The 23,323-nt window shown below is 37.5% G+C and overlaps 1 protein-coding gene across 2 annotated transcripts in view; it reads left to right on the forward strand.

The window, feature by feature from the left end:
* Nucleotides 1–2,639: 2,639 nt before the first annotated feature.
* The window catches only part of DCX (doublecortin), a 165,404-nt gene continuing 144,720 nt past the window's right edge, over nt 2,640–23,323 (forward strand). For both annotated transcript variants that reach the window (XM_036454443.1, XM_036454445.2), the window contains exons 1-3: nt 2,640–2,725; nt 4,425–4,810; nt 13,186–13,526. In XM_036454443.1, coding sequence (XP_036310336.1) covers nt 4,447–4,810; nt 13,186–13,526 — 705 coding nt within the window. In that variant the 5' untranslated portion in view covers nt 2,640–2,725; nt 4,425–4,446. The remainder of the gene's footprint in view (nt 2,726–4,424; nt 4,811–13,185; nt 13,527–23,323) is intronic.

A 23,323-nucleotide genomic window follows, 5' to 3' on the forward strand; every position in this document is an offset into this window, starting at 1 on the left:
CTCTCTTCTGCCAGTGATCCTTCTCTGAAGATGATAGAGAAAATATCTTAGTGAGTAGCTGAGAGTTCTTAGAGAAAAATAAATGTTTGTGAGATTGAAACCAGACACAATGGGTCCGAGACCACCAGTCACTACTTGAGCTAAATTAGGCAGAGATGGGGTTGAATCATATATGAGTGTTTATTCCAATGATGCCGGCAGTATGGGTAGAGCAGTCAGTCATTCTGGAAAGTCTACTCTGATACCCCTCACAAGATGGCTGATTATATACACACATGAATAGAAGATTAGCAGCAAGTGTAACAGGGAAGGGGGAGAGTATAGTCTGCAATCTGGCTTTTAGGAGTTCAATAACAAGGTGGCTATTATTCTATGATGTTAAAAACTGCTCAGCCTGTTCCTGGGACTGGAGAATGGTCATCACTCCTGAGAAAAATTCCTGGAGGAGGTCAGGGTCCAGGTACAGCAACCAAATCAAAGTGTGTCCTGTCCTTGGTCTGTTCTCAAAATGTCTTTTCTTTTCTGAATAATGGATCCATAAAGGCATCTTATTTTTTTAAAGCCTTGTTTCATCCTCCAGTTTCCCAGGGTCTGTAAGAAAACTTCTCATCAGTAGTTAGTAAGATGACTGACTAATTGTTAAGCAACTGTGGCTCTATTCTCATTAATGCCATTCCCCAGTATCAAAATGATCTATTCCAGGCTTTGCAAAAGTTTTTTTTTCCACAGAACATTAGTCCATGAGATGCTTGGGACAAAAGGTGGTGGGTTCTGAGCTTTAAAAAAAAAAAGCCTGGTAAAGTCTTTATGCTCAGTTTTCTTTATGGAGATTTGTGTCATATTTTAAGAATCTTAAAGGCCCTGAGAAATTTCATGATAAAGAAAACCAATTTTGTGTAGCCCATCACCGTTTAAAGGCTTTTGAACACAGAACCCTTTTCCTTGGAGCTCAGACAACAAAGAACACCTATTAACATCCACATACCTCACACTGGGAAACATTGATTTTGTTTACCCCCTGCTCTCTGGTATGTATAAAACAAACAAAGCCATCTATTCTAGATTAACTTTTAGAAACAGTTTGCAGCTTCCACTGTAGTGTTGCAAATCCTATACCATGAGGATATTTTCTCTAATATCTATTCTGAATCCCCCTTTTTTTAAGTTTTAAAAATCTATCTATTTTTGCATCCTCACTGGAAAGAAAAGTATTTTTAGTTTTGATGCAAAATGAATTGCTTATATTTACAGAATGCTTATGATGCAAGAAAAAATTAAGATATTGGCCTTGCTGGACAAGGATGTTGCAACCATTGATTGGAATTTCCATATTTCCCTATTCCCCTTTCTTAATATTTTTGTGCATCTGACCTGAATAACCTTAATTTTTCAAGAGGTTACTACAATTTAAGGCAGAAACAAATGAAAAAAGACACAGGCAGTTCCCTAAGGAACTTATTTAGAAATGAGGAGTGCAGCAGTAAGGAGGACTTGGCTATACTGGTTGCACACTTGAGGCTGACCACCCAGCTAACATAGATAATTTAGGCATTGCTAAGCCAACACCTTCCAGAGAAGAAAAATCATATATTTTTTATCCAACTTTTAGATAGCTTACAGTAAAACACATGCACAGAAAGTGGTTAACTGTAAACCCTTAGTAGCTATATATGAAAAAAAGGGTTACTTATACTTGGAATCAGATATAATATAACATAATTACTGAGCATACTAATGTCTCTGAGCTTCCTGGTAATCCAAGTAAAAATGGAACCATGATAGTTCAAGACTGTTAAATATTAATACATGCAGCCTTAGTTGTGAAAATGGTAACCCACCCCACTTTCATCTTTCTCTTCTTTTGTCTTATAGTTTGGCTAGATTTAATAAATTCAATTTGGATGCTTCCTTGCTCTTTTTAATACATCTGATATAAAGTAGCCAATTAGTAACAAATAGGTCATTTGAGGAGAAAGCTGTTAATATTTATCTTGTAGCCATCAGACGTTCACATAGAAAGATCTCTGGGTTGAGTCCGAAGTTTCAAACTCTCAAAGGTAAATTTCACAGATCCCATTAACCAAAGCTAAAAGGTCTTTGGGGCCCTTTTCAACTCCATCCTCCATGAAATGTGGAACTCTTTTCCCTTGTCTTGTCTGATTCCTACTCCCTCTTAGTCTATTCCATCGTCCTCATTAAAAAAAAAAAAAATACCCAGTTGTTGGATGAACATACTAAAATTCCTTAAAGAACTTGCCAATTTAATTGTTATCTCTCAAGAAGTTCAAAGGAAGAGATCAACAATTTCTAGGAAGCCTGGTTTGACTGTGTCCAGCCCCCAGGCAGATTAAGTCAAGATTTTGGCCAAGGGAAATTATCAATTCGGTAAAAGAAAAGGCTAACACATTGCTCATTAGAGCATTCTAAACTTGGCTGTGCAATCTTTTTGCTACCCTGCAATTTCCTGTTGGTTATAAATGAAACCTTTCTAGTTGTTAATGCAGGCTGTAAATTGAGAAAAAAAACAACACACCATGCAATTAATCATATGAGGTTGGGGGAATTCACTAAGCCTGAGTATAGAGGAGATGCTGGGCAAGGCACTAGGACCTAGAAGGCATCTATCCACCCTGGCAGGAATTTCTTGCTTGGAGCTCAGACAACAAAGGCACAGAGAGATTGGTTTTCTTTCTCTCAGCATCTCCACCCAACCAGCAGAAAACCGGTGAGTGGGGCTTTCGAGTTATTTTCAGGAAGAATGTAACAGATGTCAAACGGGAAAAGCACAAGGCAAAGTTCTCTTTCCCTTTTTCTTTATCCCCCTGTCTCTCTGTGTGTCTCTTTTTGCCCCCTGTCTTATTCTTGGATTTGTTTCATAAGCCTCTACCTGGAATTTCCATTTGAAAAAGTGAGTTTGATGTTCCTTTGTTTTCACTGTGATGTTTATTTAGAATAATACCACCCCTAACAACAGAGCAAAGCATTGCTAGCATGCCTGGGGAAATGCTTACTACTTGTCTTGAGGAGGTGGGGTTTCTACCACTGCAGGTTGTCTGACAGACAATGCTGAGCTCAGCACAGGTCATGGTGGCACTGGAAGAAAAAGGGGATTGAGCCTGGCAAACCTACTAGGTACCAGTCCTCCTTTATCTCATATCCTTCTGGTCCCTTGCAAATATCTCAATGTGGCAGTGTGTAGCAGCTGAGCCCTGTTTGCTTTGTGAGTCCTTTTATTCCCATATGTGAGATGCATGTTAATAGTTTGTTTTCTAAGCTGTTACTACCTTTGCTAGCTTTTGAGACTTCTGTTGAATTTGATGTCATGTTTTTATTTTCTTTGTTGTTGTTCAACATAAGGGGGAAAGCAAATCTGGCAGATGACCATCTTTTCCTCCTCTTTTAACACACCTGAGCAATAGATAGGTCTGAGATGAATTGCCTGCTGTGAAGGCAAAATGTCCCTTCAGTCAGGGTAGAACTGCAGAACAATGAAAGGTGTGCTTGCTTCTAAAGACCCCATATGCTGTTCACAGATTCATTTGGGAACCTTTTAAACACTTAAATTATTCTGTTAAGAGGTGGGGTTGCATTGGTGGGAAGGGGGATAAAGCATCTAAAAAAATAGAAGAGGATTTTGTTACTAAATGGAACCAGAGGGAAGCAAACCTAATAAATTGTTAACCGAATTTTCTATTCCCCCCACCCCCCCAGCTTATTTCTTATGAATGTTGTATAGTTGTACCAGCTTGGTGGGGAAAGGGTTTGATGAATAGCACAAAGACACTGGCTATTCCCTAGAGGCTGCCCCTTTAGAGGAGACTCTTACTCAAGGCTTATTCTTGGGGGAGGGTATGCACACATTTGAATAAGAAAGAGAGTTTGGAATAAAATTAAAACACTCCCCTTCGAAGTCATTTTACTGAGAGGCAAAAATTGTTTCCTAAGCTAGAGATGCTAACCTTGGCTACCTCCTTCTGTTCTCTTCAAGGGGAATTTTGTTAGGCTACGGATTGATTTACAACTGTTAGTCATGCGAGCATGTGTGAGGAAACAGATGCTGGTTTTAATGTATTTAGCCTGAAGTTACAATTTGATAGGAGCCAGTGTCAGCAGGTCCCAATATTTTAAGCTATTTCAAAATCCCCCCCTACTTCTCTGTTTGGCACAATGCCAAAAGTGCCTCTCTCTATCTCTCACCCCAACCCCCACAACCACCAGCAGCCCCTTAGCCCCTCCTTCTTCTCTATTAAGATCAATATTCCTGCAGCTCAGGGGCAAGCAGCAGATGGGTCACTGGCTTTTTCAACCAATTCTTTTCACAAGCAGCAGATTGCAGATTTGGGTCTGGCTAATATTTGATTTTTTTTCTCCCCAACTCCTTTTTCTTTCTTCTTTTCACCCCCACCCTTTTCTCCAATACTCAGGTATTTGAGATTCCACTAAAATATGGAACTTGATTTTGGACATTTTGACGAAAGAGATAAGGCATCCAGGAACATGCGAGGCTCACGGATGAATGGGCTGCCTAGTCCCACTCACAGCGCCCATTGTAGCTTCTACCGAACCAGAACCTTGCAGGCACTGAGCAATGAGAAGAAAGCCAAGAAGGTACGTTTCTACCGCAATGGGGACCGCTACTTCAAGGGGATTGTGTACGCTGTGTCCTCTGACCGTTTTCGCAGCTTTGATGCATTGCTGGCTGACCTGACTCGATCTCTGTCTGACAACATCAACCTGCCTCAGGGAGTGCGTTACATTTACACCATTGATGGATCCAGGAAAATCGGAAGCATGGATGAACTGGAGGAAGGTAATTCAAGAAGTGGGTGGTAGCCTTTGGTGGGAGGTGGCATCATTGGTAATGGTTACATTTTCTGGAATTCAATTAAAGAAATTGGGAAATATATTTGTCAAACAGCATGTTGATTCTCAAGCTTCTGATTCTATAAGCATCAACAGAACTGTTAGTGATTACTATTCATGGCCTTCAGTCTCTGCTGGGGTTCAAGTGTAAACAGTGGTGATAATGCATTGTGCTTATCCATGAGGGTTTACAAAGGAAAACCTTAATTATGTGTCATTTACTCTAGATCTTAATATTTAACTTTAAGTATACTATCAAGGCAGACAATGAAATCATTAAGGAAATAAGTTTGATTGGATTAACAGAAAGAAAATATACTCAAATATCATTTGAACTGCTAAGAGACTATTTGTGAATTGCAACTCTGGAAATATACATCGTAAAAGTAGGACTTCTTGAATATGTTCACAAAGGATTATGCTTTGTGAATGGTCATTGCCCAGCTGTTGCTTCTAAAAAGCCCATTTCAGGTAAGTGGTCATTGCCCAGCTGTTGCTTCTAAAAAGCCCATTTCAGGGTGTGTCCCTAAGGCTGAGGTCATTGAGAGAAATATATATATATATATATATATATATATATATATATATATATATATATATATATATATATATAAAGCTATATGTATTCCTGGTATTTTAATAAGGACTATTCTTACTAGAATAGGAACTAACTCTACCTAGACCCTTTTAAATCCTCTCTACATTTTGGTTTTGCAATTGAGTTTTATGACTAGATTGCTGAAAATTCTGACAACCTGTGTAGACAACCAAAAACAGGGGCTGAGCTCTTACCAAAACTTGCTCATTCATAAAGTATTTTTTGGTAGTCATTTAGAAAATAGATCTTGAGGTGCATTCTACTTTACTTTATCAAATAAATTATATTGATGATGCCTTCCTACCCCCACTTTTAATTTGATATGACACATGAGATCAGTTTAACCTAAACACAATGCTTTCAAGGACAGCCTCAAGAAGTGGTGATAATGAAAATGCTCCTGCCCAACCTCTCCCCCACTCTCCAGTCTTCACTCCTCACTCCCTCCATTCCCTGAGCAAAGGTGTGTTTAGAGCAGGCAGTTCCCTAGGGAAATCAATTATGAAACAGCCAACAAGGAAGCAGAAATAGCACATTCAATGACTTGTGTGAGTGTGCTCCGCCTCCACTTCACTGCTTCTAGGTTTCTTGTGTTCCTAGACAAAGGAGCATGAGGACTTCCCTTGTATGAGAGCACATTCTTGCAAATAGCTGTTGTTTCCAAAGTAAGGTCAAGTAATTTAGGGCCAGTTACTTATAAGATACTTATATGTGTCTATATGGCTATTAGATTTAGGTCTCAGGGTTAAACTCCAATGTTTTTCTACGTAACGAATTGACCTTGGAAAACAATGATGATGAGGCTTGGATTATTTGATCATGTGCTAAATGGTCAGGCAGAGGTTAATCCTAGGCTTTTCCTGAGAATTGAAAGATTGGACATCCTAATATAAATCTTAAAATAAAGGAAAGTCACGGCAAACTGGAAGAAGGGCTTCAAGCTAGATTGACGGAGCTGTCCAACAGAGTAATCAATAAAGTGTTTGTCTTTTGTCACTGTAAAATACACACTTGAGTCAAATTTGAAGGTTTTATTCTGTAACAATTTTCACAAACAAAGCAACCCAAATCACGCAATATGTCCTCATTTTCACTAGCTTTAATCTTCTAAAGCCCTTAATAGACACTACCTTGGATTTCTGAGCCAAGTGACATCGTATTTAAAGCAAGAATTAGAATGGTCTTGTGTTTGATAAAAGAAAGCCCTTCCCCCCAAAAAATCTATTTTTAACATGTATTGTTCAAGTATATGACCTTGGTATTGATTCACAACCCCCAGATGTGTGTGTGTGTGTGTGTGTGTGTGTGTGTGTGTGTGTTATAATCTCAGTTTAATAAAGGAAATACATGTAATTTTGAAGACTGGAGCTTCATTTTCTTTTGATCCTTTCGAGTCTTGCTAGATTGGACTCTTCTCATTTATCACTCCTGGGTGCAGTAATAACAGTCCCTGGTGAATTACAGGTTCATATAGAGTATGAATATGTCTCAGTTGCATTTATTCATGTCATCCATGTCACAAGCTGCAATGGCCCTCACTGCTTCCCCCTCCAGAGTACTGCCCATTTAGTCAAGGAAATTATGGGGTATCTCTGGGATAATGTTGATAAATGTGACTGGTTTTCCCACTACTACAGAGCAAGAAAAGAAAGGGCATTGCCATGAGAAGGATAAATAAAAGGGGCATTTTCCTTCCTTTTGTCTTTTGTAACATCTCATATAGGAATCCAGGGCAGAAGTCTCTCATTTTGGTACCTTTTGGAAGAAGCTGAATGAAATATTTAAAAAATTATATACATGGCTTCCCATAAGACTTAGAATTGAAAATGTTTAGAAAGATCGCTAGGTGAAGAACCATACGTATTGGGTTATAGTCATAGAGGAGAAGATAGTAACCGCAACAGAAATATTTGGATTCAGATTTGCTTCAAATCCAATATCTGTTAATTGCTAGCTTACAACCTTGGGGAAACCCTTTTGATGGCCTGAGCCTCAGTTATTCATCTGCAAAGTGGGAATAACTGCTTTGACAATTAAATAAGAAAATGGCTATAAAGAGGTTAGTATTCTGCCTGGCACACAGTAGCACCGAATGGAGGATAGTAATTGCTGTTTGACTCATCCTATTTTATAGCTTGTTAGGTACATGAATATACATTTGTCCTCATTATCACTATGACTAGTGTTCTCTTTAAAACAACTTGTCTTAAAAAAACAACTTTACTAAGATACAATTTCCATACATAAATTTCACCCATTTATTCGTGCAATTCAATGATTTTTAGAAAATGTACCAAGTGGTGCAACCATCATCATAATCTAATTTTGACAATTTTTATCACCCTAAAAAGATACCATGTATAGGGGGGAGGGAAATTGGAAATATCTGTAATACTATCAACAGTAAAAAAAAATTTTTTTTTTAAAGAAGCTGTGTAGCAATTAGCTGCCACTGACTATTTTCCCTTTTCTCTTCACCCCTAAGCAACAATGAATCTGCTTTATGTCTCTATAGATTTTCCAATTCTGGACATTTTATATAAATTGAATCATATGCCATGTACTTTTTTTTCTTTATTTTTTAAAATTTCTTTATTGGTTAAGGTGTTACATATGTGTCTTTATCCCCCCATTATCCTCCTCATCTCTCCCACTCATGCCCTTACTCCCCTGTTGTCTGTGTCCATTGGTATGCCATTCACTTTTGATGACTGGCTTCTTTCACTTAGAAAACTGTTGACAAGGCTTATCTATATTAGCCATGTTTCAACACTTAATTTTTTATTGAGGAATATTCCATGTATATATAGAGCACATTTTATAGTATACTTACTATAATATACTTATTGTAATAAGTATACATGTAATTTTGAAGACTGGAGCTTCATTTTATTTTGATCCTTTTGAGTCTTGCTAGATTAGACTCCTTTCATTTACCACTCCTGAATGCAGTGGTAATACTCCCTGGTAAATTACAGAACTGTGTAGTATGAATATATAATACACTTATCTGCAAAATGAAACTAGTAACACCTAACTTCTATATCTATTATAGTGATTATGAGAATAAAAACAGATAATGGGTATGGAAACACAAAGACAAAGTAAAATTATAGTTATAGGGCACCATTATTGTTAATGATGTAAACATAGCAATGATGATAATGAAGCTGGTGAGGGGTTGAAATGTTTAGTTGTTCCCATACCTGGACATGTCTTTTTTTTTTTTTTTTTTTTTTAGTTTCTCTTGAGATTTCTTTTATTATTATTATTATTTTAAATATATTTTATTGATTTTTTACAGAGAGGAAGGGAGAGAGCTAGAGAGCTAGAAACGTCGATGAGAGAGAAACATCGACCAGCTGCCTCTTGCACACCCCCTACCGGGTATGTGCCCGCAACCAATGTACATGCCCTTGACCGGAATCGAACCCGGGACCCTTCAGTCAGCAGACCGACACTCTACCGCTGAGCCAAACCGGTTTCGGCTGGACATGTCTTTAAGAATCTTTTAGAGCTTTAGAAAAATATAAATTCCTGGACAACACCCTAGATATATTGTGTTAGAAGCCCCAAGCTGAGGGCTCCAAAATGTATGTGCTTACAAATCTCCTCAGGTGATTCTTATGAGCACTTAGACTTGGGAAATACTGGATTAGGGATCTTAATAGTCCCCTTCAGCTAACTACAGTGGTGGGAGTTCATAGGAATGCAGAACTTGTTTTAGTTTTTTGCTTTGTAGATTAAAGGAATAATGGAGCATAGAACATATATTTTCAAATTGCCACATTATTAAATATATAGCCTAAAATGAAAGAAAAAAAGCAATCATTTAACAATCACTCTGGCCTTGTGGCGTTACTCTGTCTAATGCCTCTAATCTATTGTCTGCTTCTATATACTGAAAGTAGCAAAGGGAAAATTTGGGACCAAAGTCAGGGTATTGATGTCAGCTTTCCTACATATCTTTGGTTACATCAAGGGTCTTAGCAAAGTCATATAGACAATAGCCCTTATTAGCTGCATTCCCAACAAAGGAAATCCATGAATTACATTTTCTTTTGTCTTGCTTAGTGTTCATTGTTGAATCTTTCTCCTCCTCACTTATCCTGCCCAAATATTTCCCCAATTTCTTGTATGTGAGTATCCAGAACAATTTTAGGGGTATACATTTTGAGCATTATTATGCAGAACAGGGGACAGAATACTTACAATTGAGACAGTCATTTTAGAAAATCTGAACTGTATGGTGATCCTAGGTATGATTCAGTTTCTTTGCCATAGCTCATTTATTCCAATGAAATGAGAATACCTTCTCATTAATTTATCTTCTGACTATTAAAGCAAGCACATTGCCAGAGAGGAGGATCTTAGGATACGTGGGAGAGATGCATCATTAGTAGGTATGATAATACCATGAATTATCATTTAATGTTTTTTCTTGAGTAATAAAGCCCCAGAAAAAAGGAGAAATCTCAGGCAGAAGTGTTTTGCACTGAGAAAATGTTTAAAGTTTTTGAAAATGGAGCCATCCTGAAAGTAAAGGGAGGTAGACATTAGATCATCTTGAACCTACATCTCATTCCCTTCCTGCCTTTTCAGCTGTACTTCCATGACTTCATTTATTTAATTCCTCATACTAAAGCACTTTGTCAATTCCAGCAAATTTTCATCTTGCTTGCTCTCTGAAGCCAGCTTTCCTTTTGGTTCCCAATGGGAGGGAAATGGCCCTTGGAAGATGTGGCAGAATGGGATCCCAGCTGTGTAAAGGTACAACACACCTCTCCCAGCTCCAAGTGCCAGGCAACTGGATATACAGGAAACACTGAACTCTGGTTGCAGACATTTGCAAAATCAGAACAAGGAAGCCTGGGTCTAGAGAAATAGCACATTTGATGTCTTTCCAGCAGTCCTCAGTGGTGGGCACCTATTTCTTTAACTTTTAATTGCCATAACAGCTTTGTTATAGTAAAGCTTATTTGGGATGGAAAAAAGAAAAGAAAATTTGTATAGACCTTTAGAAGGAACTCAGATGTCACTAGTATAGCTAGAATTTATCAAGTGCTTACTATATACCAGGCTCTGTGCTCAAGTCATCTGATTTTGCCTCCAAACAACCTTAGGAAATAGGGATTGTTATTAATTGCAGACAAGTATTTAAAGCCAAGGGACGTTAGGTAACTTGCCCAACAACACACAAGTAGGAAGTACTGGGGACCTCATTCTAATTGACATCATAACAGCTGCTCTTTTCCATTACTCCATATGAGGGCCAAAGGAGAGAGAGTGGAGAGACTGAAATGTACTTTTGGAAGGTGCTTAACGTAGATTTGGCTGAGGGCCGGACCCTTTGGAAAGTTCTAGGAGCCATATGATACCATAGCTCTCTGCCATCATGTTCATTTACATCTAGGGGTGCTTAATCATACTCATAGTTCAGAGGCTTAAGATGTTTAAGAGATGGGAGCAAAAAAAGTCCAGATTACTAATAGGGCTACACAGCTGACTGTCCAGAAGAGACTGTAGATGAGTGAAATCATAAATATATCGCTTCACACATTTCTACACCACCAGTTGTCTAACAAAGTTTTAAAGTATATGACAAGTTATGGAAAACATCTGACATAATGGCCATGGCCTCTTGGAATGTGCCAGTAAAACTGGTGAAGTGTTAAGGCAATAGGCTGTTTCTAGGATGTGGGGGATATTGGCTGTAAATATATGAGGGAATTCACCGCTTTCATCCTTTTAAATCACAAATTAAAGACCCTATACTACAACTTGGTTTGGTTAGGATTAGTCAACAAGAGAGCCAGAGAAATTAGGGTTTTTGTTTTGTCTTGTTTTTGTTGGGTTTTTTTTGGCTGTGGTCTTTCAACACCCTATCTTATGTACATGTGTGCAACAGGGTGCCTGTGCTTGCATACAAAGCAAGAGTGAACACTAGCAGTTTCTGGGATTTGAAGATGTGTTGGAGGCCACTGTGCATACGTTGGAAGCCACTTATTCTTCCTTTCCACACACCCTCATAAATGTCCTCAAAGGTGCCCTAGAGATTCTGACTCAAATTTCTTTCAGTATTAACTGAGTAATTTATTAATTAATCTGGCTTAAATAATTTGTGCTACAGCAAAACAATCAATATTTTCAAAGGGAGTGAATTATCATCCTGGTGTTTCTGAATGTCTCTGCATACTTTTCCTGCTGAAACCAAAGGAAGAAGAGCCATCAGTCTATAATTGTGTTTAATGCTTTCCTTGCACTAGCTAGAGTAGGGGTGTCGAACTCAATCAGAGAAGGGGCCAAAATCTAAAATCCAGCCTAAATCGCGGGCCAAATGGTTTACTGAACAGTCATAAACTGTCATTGTGATGGAAACGCAGCGGAGTGCAGTGATGACAGCGTGGTGCGGGCCACATTGCAAGGCCTGGCGGGACGGATTTGGCCCACGGGCCTTGTGTTTGACACATGTGAGCTAGAGTTAGTAGGGTGATTTATTTGTTTATTTATGTATGTACCTAATTATTTATTTAGAGTTATTACTGATAGGTTAAGCCTGATTAAATGCCGCTGATTTTCTGCAGCTTGACCTCTGGATGAACTTCTGTATATCTTGAGGCAACTATGTTTTACTCAACAAATTCACCAGTTTCCAATACTTTTCCCCACAAGCTGAGTCTCTTCCAAAATTCCAGTTTCTAGTCCCAGGTGACTAATCCCCCCTTTTGCCCCTGTCCCTTGTGTTTCTTCCATTGTATTAGTCATTTCCTCCAACCTCAGGTACATGTGAAAATTACACTAGATCCCTCCAATCCATAGATCAAGCAGTAGAATATATTCTCATATCTTACTTACAGCAGCTAAGGTGAGCACTGGTGAATACAGCCCTCACTGCACAGTGCAGCATTTGGGAAGATAAAAAGATGAGGGGTGGGTGGTGAAAATAAGGGAGAGTGTTTCTCAAGCAAGAGCTATGGCTTGCAGACACAAGGAATATTCTGTGTTTGTGTATGTTAGTGTGTAGGTTGTTATTCAGACAGTTTCTCTTGCTGGATGTGGCAGTGAGCAGTAGAGGACACAATTATGCACACATATATACATTCAACACACACATTTCTCATTTCAACATTCTACTGCTTAGCCATGTTCTCTGTGCAAAGGACAATGTGGCTTCTTGGCAAGTATGTACTATGTATACAGTATGCAGGGCTACTTGAGTCACTTGAATTGGGAATAAAAAAGGTATTAACTTTGAAAGTTCTCCTATGTTTATAATACAATAGTGGAGCAGGGCTATGAGTCTACGATAGAAACAGTACAGGAACATCAGGGAAGATGCACATGTGAGAAACATTGTGGTAATGCCCCTAAATGTTAAAAACATCTTAGAAATTAACATAAACATTTCAATTCTAATAAAACTGTATCAAGCTTGAGAACCCTACTTGTTAGATTATGCTTAGGTGTGTTCATTGCCCTGGGGACCCTTTTGTTTTATAGGATTTTTCAACTAGGTATGCCATTATAAAGAATGTTTTTCTGATTACTTGCTCTTGAATTTGAATGATCCAAGTTGTTAGAGAGCCCTATTAGGAATTGTACCTAAGGTTGATTATTATCACCACTTTTCCAAAAGTCCTACTCCAAGATTAGTGTATATTAGTTTGGTTAGAATAGTCAATATATCTACTATTAAATTAATCACTACTTATTTCTTCCCTTAGGGGAAAGCTATGTTTGTTCCTCAGACAACTTCTTTAAAAAGGTGGAATATACCAAGAATGTCAATCCCAACTGGTCTGTCAATGTGAAAACATCTGCCAACATGAAAGCCCCCCAGTCCCTGGCTAGCAGCAACAGTGCCCAGGCCAGGGAGAACAAAGACTTTGTGCGCCCCAAACTGGTGACCATCATCCGCAGTGGGGTGAAACCTCGGAAAGCTGTGCGCGTGCTTCTGAACAAGAAGACAGCCCACTCTTTTGAGCAAGTCCTCACTGATATCACTGAAGCCATCAAACTAGAGACCGGGGTTGTCAAAAAACTCTACACTCTGGATGGAAAACAGGTAGGGTTTTTTTCAGAGTACTTTTCTTCTCATTTGTTCTAAATCCTTGGATGATCATCTTATACTTCAGGTATCATTTCTGATTGGGGGACACTTCCTCCACCTCTCATAATTCCTATCTGATATTTTATGTCTCATTTTGGAAGAAACTCTTTTCAGCAGACAAATCAATGGACCGGGAATGTGAGGCTTTGAAAATCAATCTGCTTCTTTCTTATTAAGTAAAATGTTTACTTATCTCAGCTTTCTTATCTTCTAAGAAAAGATTTATTGTTACATAGGACCTACATTCTTATGTATATGAATTTACTTGTTACATGATGCAACCTTAGTTGTTCAATGCATGTGACTGGAAATGAGCTTTTCTCACTCATTTCTTCTGAGATAACCTCACATCGGTATTCAGCATCAGTCTGTTGAAAAGAGGTTGAAATGACCCTTGCATTTTAGGAAAAAAGTCATATCTGGGGGAGGCACTGAAGTCTCTGTTTCATTGACTTTGCCTCATACTATACCATATTTTTTCTCTTTCTTGTCCATGTGACATAGCTATTTAATTTAGGTTCCACTGATGGTTTGTGTGAGAAAGGAACTGTTTCAGGTTCCTAAAATTAGCCCAAGAAAGATGCTGCCATCTGCTCTCTTCCAAATCAGGTTCTTCATGTCATTGGTTATGCTACTGAAGTACCACCTATATTAATATCTGGGGAAAGAATGTAGTCAGGCGTCTCCTTCAGACAGATGCACCATTCTCTTGAGCACAGAGAGCTGTAAATATATGACAAAAAATGTTCTAAGGGAATTGGAACAGTGGCTGTTCTGTTGGCTCTAAAGAGAATGCGTGTCCCCCATAAGAGAAGACAAGTGTGGATTATTATCAGTCCATACTTTCTACTTCATAAAATACCATTAGTGTTTGAACAAAAGGGCTAATCATAACTGCTCTACATATATATATATATATATATATATATATATATATATATATATATATATATATAAAGTTAGTTCTCTTCCCTTTACTTTATCTCCATCATTCTTAGATTGAATTTCCAACATTTTTTAAAATATATTTTATTGATTTTTTTATAGAGAGGAAGGGAGAGAGACAGAGAGCTAGAAACGTTGATGAGAGAGAAACATCAACCAGCTGCCTCTTGCACACCCCCCACCGGGAATGTGCCTGCAACCAATGTACATGCCCTTGACCGGAATCAAACCTGGGACCTTTCAGTCCACAGACCGACGCTCTACCACTGAGCCAAACTGGTTTCAGCAAATTTCCAACATTTTTGTGGATATATACTATGTCTTTGCACTCTGTGACTACTCCTAATAATAAATAAGGGGACACTTTCACCTCCTATGTAAGCAAGCTTCAGTCCAATGATGGGTGGATTTTTATTCTACAAGAGTCTACACAGAGCGACAATCTCTCTCCAACTACTTCAAACATTGGCTCCCTTTTCTTTGGGGAACAAGTTACAAAATGCCAGTGAATTACATGGTGTGTGCACAAAAATGCTAAAGAGCAGTACTCAAGGAAGCAGAACAATGCCTTGTCAGGCATCAGTGCCACTGTTGATAGTATTCTTTCTCTTTAAAATGTCTCCAACCCTTGGGAGTTATCTTTTAACACCTGGTTCATGTTATGTTATCTCTGAAAACTGTCTCCGCTATGCAAAGTTAAAGCAATCTTAATTTTTTTTTAATGTTCAGCTCCTGATACATTGTGGATGATCTAAAATGTTTGTTGATTCAATGAACTGACATAAAGACATTCTTACACGGTCAAAGTAGATTTTCTGAGCTATTCTGAGAGGCCCTCTGCTTTCAATACCCCAGACACTTTCCTTTTGTCTTTCTGAAGAGATAAGGATCTTCCAAAGGAATGGATAATCTACCCAGATGTTTCTATTCTTTACTTACTTAGAAGTCACTGAAGGGAGACTTTTCAAGCAATATTTCCCAGAGTATATTCTAAGAACTGTCTACTTCCCTGACCCTAGAAGCTCTTCATAAAGGGTTCTGTGGTCAAATAAAGTTGTAAAATGCTGCAAAATATATGTCTTTCTTAGAGATTCATGGTGCTTTTTGGCATATTAAGTGTTCTGTGAAGTCCTGCAGAAAGGAATCCCATTTAATTTACTTCCAGAATTATACAACCACAAACACCTTTTATGAATTTATATATATATATATATATATATATATATATATATATATATTCCATAATATTTAAGGAATATATATATATATATATATATATATATATATATATATATATATTATGGAATATATATACATATATATATTCTGCAGAACACACTAGGAAATGCTGTTAACAGAAGATGCTGAATGATTGAGATTTAACTACCCAAACCTCACAGGTAAGATTGGTATGTATGGGATAACCCACAAATTTAACATAGTTGTGTGGTTATAACAAGGACATTAAACAACTATATTTGGAGATACAGGGACAAACCTACTAATTACAAAATAGATTCTGAGTATACTGAAAATTGGTTCCAAGCTCAAAATTTTGGATCCCAGCCCATTTCCCAATTTTAGTGATGACTGCTTTAATGTTAACACCTGTCAGTCACTTTGATTACTGGTGGGTATTCTTACTACTTAGGAATATGATCTTTCTCTATGCAGGCTGAAGGCACAAGTGTTGCAATGGCTTGAACTTGTTCAAGTCAGTTTTGGTTTAGCCTGTCTTTGGCTAAATGAGGCACCAGGCAGAAAGGAGAAAGTAAGGTCAAGGCTATTTGTTATTAAATGTTTTAACATGAATTCCAGGCCATCACTTGGTTTCTGTCTTGCATCTCGCTCTAACTGGATATCAGATAAACCAAAACAAGTGGTTTTCTCCTTCTTTGTTTTAAACAGCCCTGTTGATTATATAAGATTTATTGTTTCTGTTTTCATATGTACCATTTAACTGATTGGCTTATACTTATTGACAAACAATCTGCAGACATGGCTCTAATCTCTTTCTGTTTTTATTTTGTTAAGATCTGCTTTTGGAGCTCTTGGTATTTTTAGGGCTTATGTCTTGTCAATATAGAAGACTGGTTTCCTGATTTCTTGCCTCTGAGACATTGTGGTTTGTGTAGTCAGGAAGCTAACCATCACCAGTAGGAAGGAGTACTAATTTGTTTCTCAGCTAAATAAGTTGCTAATGTAATTAGGAGTAGTTTGTAGGGTCCTGAATACTCCTATAGGCTATAATGGATTTCTAGGAGGTCAGGGAAAACATGATGAAGGGTTGTATTATGATGTATGTTCACTCTCAGCTGAGGTTCTTTTGATTCCTTAGCAACTGCAGTAGTTGTGGTATGCTGAAAAACTTACCAAATTATCAATTTCTATAGTCAAGTCACAGATTGACCTTTATGCTTAAATATTGTGGATACATTAAAACTGGAATTCAAATTTCTGGTTCATTTGCCGACTCAGTAGATACATGGTCTAGCCTTAAATTCATTTCTATAAAGCACAGAACATGATGCTTCTGTTAGTGATGCAGAACTTTAACTATAGACTTCCAGCTTTTTGCTATTGTACACAGACATACAGCTGGTCCTTACACCAGCTATTTTCATGCTTCACTTATTGACATCTCTAGTCTTGGTTTTGTCCACATCCAGGATCTGTGCTGTCAAAGACTCACTATTGCCTCAAGATAAATACCTAAAGGATAACTGTAGCATTTAGTATTATTTATGTTAGCTTTGTTAGACCAATTTTTAATTGGATGAATTTATTTTGTGTTTCTGTCTATATCTTTCTATTGCCAATTACTTGTATCAGAAATTTTAGGTCTCAAAATAACAACAACAACAACAACAACAACAAAAGAGGTTTGAGCTGATTCCAAAATTACCTATTGCTTTGAAAGCTAGAACAGGAAATTTAATAAATGTTTTGAACCATAGATGGTATAATAGAAAAATGAGAGCACAAAGGATATTTGAACCACTGCTAAATATTCCAGGAAAGACTTATCCCTTCTATCTTGCTATACTGAATAACTGGGTGCTACAAACACAAAGGCAATTTCAGGAAACACAGGAAGGAAGACAAATTGGATTTAACCTTGGAAATGTTGAATGCTTTTCCCAAGGTCTTTACTGGACCTATGTGGCCATTTTATATTTCCCTCCATCATCTCTGCCCCCTCAAGTCACATCTGGTCTTATTATATTCTCTGACTTTCAGCTCTCCAAGAGCCAACCTCTATCTTCTCCTAGTGTTATGGCCCTGTCAGTCAATGTTGAGTTCAATAGAAAATGCCACGTGGCTATACATTATCCCAAGAGGGAGGTCATTTATCATTGACCTTCCCTTGAGAAAATCAAGGCTGGAAAAGAGATGTTTGTTTTACCAAAAGTTCCACTCTCTCCCCACCCCCTGCAACTTTCCACAGATTTAATTTCAGGAGACAAGCTTTAAGAGGATTGGCTTGTGCATGAAATTGATAAAAGCAAAAATCCGAAGCCAGGCTGGGCACTGTGAAAGGGGATAGTTTGCAAACTATCTTGCCATATGTACAATATATTCCAAGCTTTCTCACACCGAGGTAGATTTTGTATTTTAGAAGAGGTTTGATGGAACACATCAAATATGTTATCCTTCGAAAAGGAAAAGACTAAGTGTAGCCTGGTTATTGGATATTTATTAAGTAAATTATCATCTCAAGAGTTTTATTTACTTTTATTTTTTGTTAATCCTCACCAGAAGATATTTCCCCCATTTATTTATTTATTTTTTTAGAGAGAGTGGAAGGGAAGGGGAGAGACACACAGAGAGAAACATCCACGTGAGAGAGATCAACTGATTGCCTCTTTTTTCTTTTTTTTTTTCTTTTTTTTTTTTTTCCAAGTTCCCCTTCTGGGAAGAGGGTCAAGCTTGAAATCAAGGTATGTACCCTTGACTGAAATCATACCCACAACCCTTCAGTCTGAGGGCTGAAGCTCTAATCACTGAGAAACAGATTAGGGAAAAAGTTCTATTGTTGACAAAACATTCCTGGTTCTAGTAGTGATAGAGGTGGGGTTGGGCCATTTTAATAAAAAGTTTTGGCATAGTATTCCAGTCTTGCACACTGATGAGTCTGATGATATACAACAATCAGTACGTATGTGGAAAGAGAGCTAGATTGGGATTTTTTTTATAATATATTTTTTTATTAAATTATTATATATTTTTTTGTACAAATACCAATGCCCCCCTCCTTCCATACATACCCTCCCTCCCCAGAGTTTTGTGTCCTTTGGTTGTACTTAAATGCATTTATACAAGTCCTTCGGTTGATCTCTTATCTCCCCCAGATCTCCCAACTTCCCCGCTGGAATTTGACAGTCTGCTTGTTGCTTTACTGTCTCTATATCTATCTTTTGGTTCTTCAGTTTATAATGTTCTTTATCATCCATAAATAAGTGAGGTCATGTGGTATCTCTCTTTCATTGACTGGCTTATTTCATTCAGCATGATCTCCAATTCCATCCAGGTTGCTGCAAAGGATGAGAATTTTTTTCTTTTTTATCGCTGCATAATATTCCATTGTGAAAATGTACCATAGTTTTTGGATCCAATCATCTGCTGATGGGCACCTAGGCTGTTTCCAAATCCTAGCTATTGTAAATTGTGCTGCTATGAACACAGGGGTGCATATATTCTTTCTGATTGATGTTTATAGCTTCTTGGGATATATTCCTAGGAATGGGATTACTGGGTCAAATGAGAGTTCCATATTCAGTTTTTTGAGGAAGCTCCATACTGTTCTCCACAGTGGTTGTGCACCAGTCTACATTCCCACAAACAATGCACGAAGGTTCCTTTTTCTCCACAACCTCGCCAACACTTGTTGTTTGTTGATTTGTTGATGTTGGCCATTCTGACAGGTGTGAAATGGTACCTCATTGTTGTTTTGATTTGCATCTCTCGGATAATTAGTGACTCTGAGCATGTTTTCATGTGCCTCTTGGCCTTCCTTCTGTCTTCTTTTGAGAAGATTCTATTTAGATCCATTGCCCATTTTTTAACTGGGTCATTTTTCTTTCTTTTATTAAGTTGTGTAAGCTGTCTGTAGATGTTGGAGATTAAACCTTTATCAGTGATAACATTTGCAAATATGTTCTCCATACAGAGGGCTTTCTTGTTGTTTTGTTGATTGTTTCCTTTGCTGTAAAAAAAGCTTTTTATTTTGATGTAGTCCCATTTGTTTATTTTCTCTTTAGCTTCCATTGCCCTAGGGGCAGTATCAGTGAAGAAGTTCTTTCGGCATATGTCTGAGATTTTGCTGCCTGTGGATGCCTCTAGTATTTTTATGGCTTACTGTCTTATGTTTAAATCCTGTATCCATTTTGAGTTTATTTTTGTGTATGGTGTAAGTTGGTGATCCAGTTTCATTCTTTTGCATGTATCTGTCCAATTTTCCCAACACCATTTATTGAAGAGACTGTCTTGACTCCATTGTATGTTAGTACCTCCTTTGTCAAATATTAACTGAGCATAGTGATTTGGGTTGATATCTGGGTTCTCAATTCTATTCCATTGATCTATATGTCTGTTCTTGTGCCAGTACCAGGCTGTTTTGAGAACAGTGGCTTTGTAATACAGTTTGAAATCTGGAATTGCGATCCCTCCTTTTTACTCTTCTTTCTCAGGGTTGCTGTGGCTATTAGGGGTCTTTTGTTCCAAATGAACTTTTGAAGAGTTTTTTCTAGGTCAGTGAAATATGCCATTGGTATTTTAATGGGGAGTGCATTGAACCTATAGATTGCTTTGGGTAGTATGGACATTTTGATAATGTTGATTCTACCAATCCATGAACATGGTATATTCTTCCATCTGTTTACATCTTCCTGTATCTCTTTTTTCAGTGTAGTGTAGTTTTCTGTGTATAGGTCTTTTACCTCCTTAGTTAAGTTTATTCCAAGGTATCTTAATTTTTTTGGTGCGATGGCAAATGGGATTGCCTTTTTAGTCAATGTTTCTGCAAGTTCACTATTGGTGTATAGAAATGCCATAGATTTCTTGGCATTAATTTTGTACCCTGCTACATTGCCAAATTCATTTAAGTCAATTAGTTTTTTAATGGAGTTTTTTGTTTTTTTTATGTACTATATCATGTCATCTGCAAATAAGGATAACTTTACTTCTTCTTTTCCAATTTGGATGCCTTTTATATCCTCTTCTTGTTTAATTGCAATGGCTAGTCCTTCCAGTACTATGTCAAACAGGAGTGGTGAGAGTGGGCAACCCTGTCTTGTACCTGTTCTTAGAGGGAATGGTTTTAGTTTTTGCCCATTGAGTATGATGTTGGCTGTGGGTTTATCATAAATAGCTTTTATTAGGTTGAGGTATGATCCTTGTACTCCCACCTTGTTGAGAGTTTTTATCAGGAAACGGTGTTGGATTTTATCAAATGCTTTTTCTGCATCAATTGATATGACTATATGATTTTTATCTTTCAATTTGTTTATGTGATGTATCACGTTTATTGATTTGCGGATATTGTACCATCCTTGCATTCCTGGAATAAATCCTACTTGGTTGTGGTGTATGATCTTTGTGATGCTCTGCTGGAGCCGATTTGCTAGAATTTTGTTGAGGATTTTGTCATCTATGTTCATAAGGGATATTGGCCTGTAATTTTCTTTCATTGAGTTGTCTTTATCTGGTTTTGGTATTAGAGTGATGCTGGCTTCATAGAAGGAGTTTGGAAGTGTTCCTTCCTCTTGGATTTTTTGGAATAGTCTGAGGAGGATAGGTTTTAGTTCTTCCTTGAATGTTTGGTAAAACTCTCCTGTGAAGCCATCAGGCCCTGGGCTTTTGTTTGCTGGAAGCATTTTGATGACTATTTCAATTTCTTCCCAAGTTACTGTTCTATTGAGATTTATAGATTCTTCCTGATTGAGTTTTGGAAGGTTGTATTTCTCTAGGAATATGTCCATTTCCTCCAGGTTGTTCAGATTGTAGGAATAGAGTTGTTCGTAGTATTTTGTAACAATCCTTTGTATTTTGGCGGGGTCTATTGTCATTTCACCTCTTTCATTTCTGATTTTGTTTATTTGGGTCCTCTCTCTTCGTTTCTTCGTTAGGCTTGCTAGAGGTTCATCTATCTTGTTTATCCTTTCAAAGAAGCATCTCTTGGTTTTGTTGGTCTTATGTATTGTTTCTTTGGTCTCTATGTCGTTTATCTCTGTTCTAATTTTTGTTATTTCCTTCCTTCTGCTTACACTGGACTTTTCTTGTTGCTCTTTTTCTGACTCTTTGAGTTGTAGAGTTAGGTCATTTTTTATCATTTTTTCTAGTTTTTTTGCAATAGGCTTTTAGGGATATGAACTTCCTTCTCAAAACTGCTTTTTGTCTGCCCCATAGATTTTGGATTGTTGTGTTTTCATTGTCATTTGTTTCCAGGATGTTTTTAATTTCTTCCTTGATTTCTCTGGTAACCCAGTCCTTGTTTAATAGCATGCTGTTTAGTCTCCATGTGTTTGATTTCTTTGGATTATTTTTATTGTAGTTAATTTCCAGTTTTATGCTATTATATCTGAGAAGATGCTTGATATGATTTCTATCTTCTTGGATTTGCAGAGACTTTGCCTATGTCCCAACATGTGGTCTATCTTTGAGAATGTCCCATGTGCACTTGAGACGAATGTATATTCTGTGGCTTTGGGGTGGAATGTTCTGAAGATGTTGATTAATTCCATCTGGTCTAGTGAGTCATTTAGTATTGATATTTCTTTGCTGATTTTTTGTTTGGATGATTTGTCGAAGGATGACAGTGGGGTATTAAAATCTCCTACTATGATTGTATTGCTATTAATCCCTCCCTTAATGTTCTCCAGAGGTTTTTTTTTTTAAAAATATATTTGGGTGCTCCTGAATTGGGTTCATATATATTTACCAGGGTTATTTGTTCTTGTTGGATTGCTCCCTTTAGTATTATGAAGTGGCCTTCATTATCTCTTGTTATGTCCTTCACTCTGAGATCTAATTTGTCAGATGTAAGTATTGCTACCCCAGCTTTTTTTTCATTTCCATTTGCCTGGAAAACCTTTTTCCATCCCTTCACCCTCAGTCTGTGTGCATCTTTTTTTCTGAGGTGGGTTTCTTGTAGACAACAGATGTATGAGTCTTGTTTTCTTATCCAATCTGTTACCCTATGTCTTTTGATTGGAGCATTTAAACCATTTACATTTAATGTTATTAATGATAGGTACTCATTTGACGCTATTTTTATTCTATACCCCAGTGTTCCTTCTTCGCTTCCTAATTCTTTATTTTTACAGTAGACCCTTTAGCATATCTTGCATTGCTGGTTTGGTGGAGATAAATTATTTTAGCCTTTTTTTGTCTGTGAAGCTCCTGATTTCACCTTCAATTTTGATTGATAGCCTTGCTGGGTACAGTATTCTTGGATTCAGACACTTCCTTTGCATGACTTTGTATATTTCTTCCCATTCCCTTCTGGCCTGATAAGTTTCTGTTGAGAAATCAGTTGTTAGTCTGATGGGGGCTCCTTTATATGTAACTTTCTGTCTCTCTCTGGCTGCTTTTAAGATTTTTACTTTGTCGTTGGTTTTTGCCAATTTAATTATAATATGTCTTGGCGTCGGTCTGCTGGGATCCATTTTGCTTGGGACTCTGTGAGTATCTTGGATTTGTGTGTGTTTTTTCTTCTCTACCTTGGGAAAGTTTTCTGTCATTATTTCTTGAAATATGTTTTCCATGTCTACCTCAGTTTTCTTTCCTTCTGGAACCCCAATTATTCG

Source organism: Pipistrellus kuhlii, unplaced genomic scaffold, assembly GCF_014108245.1.
Source record: "Pipistrellus kuhlii isolate mPipKuh1 unplaced genomic scaffold, mPipKuh1.p scaffold_m20_p_29, whole genome shotgun sequence".
Taxonomy (NCBI): domain Eukaryota; kingdom Metazoa; phylum Chordata; class Mammalia; order Chiroptera; family Vespertilionidae; genus Pipistrellus; species Pipistrellus kuhlii.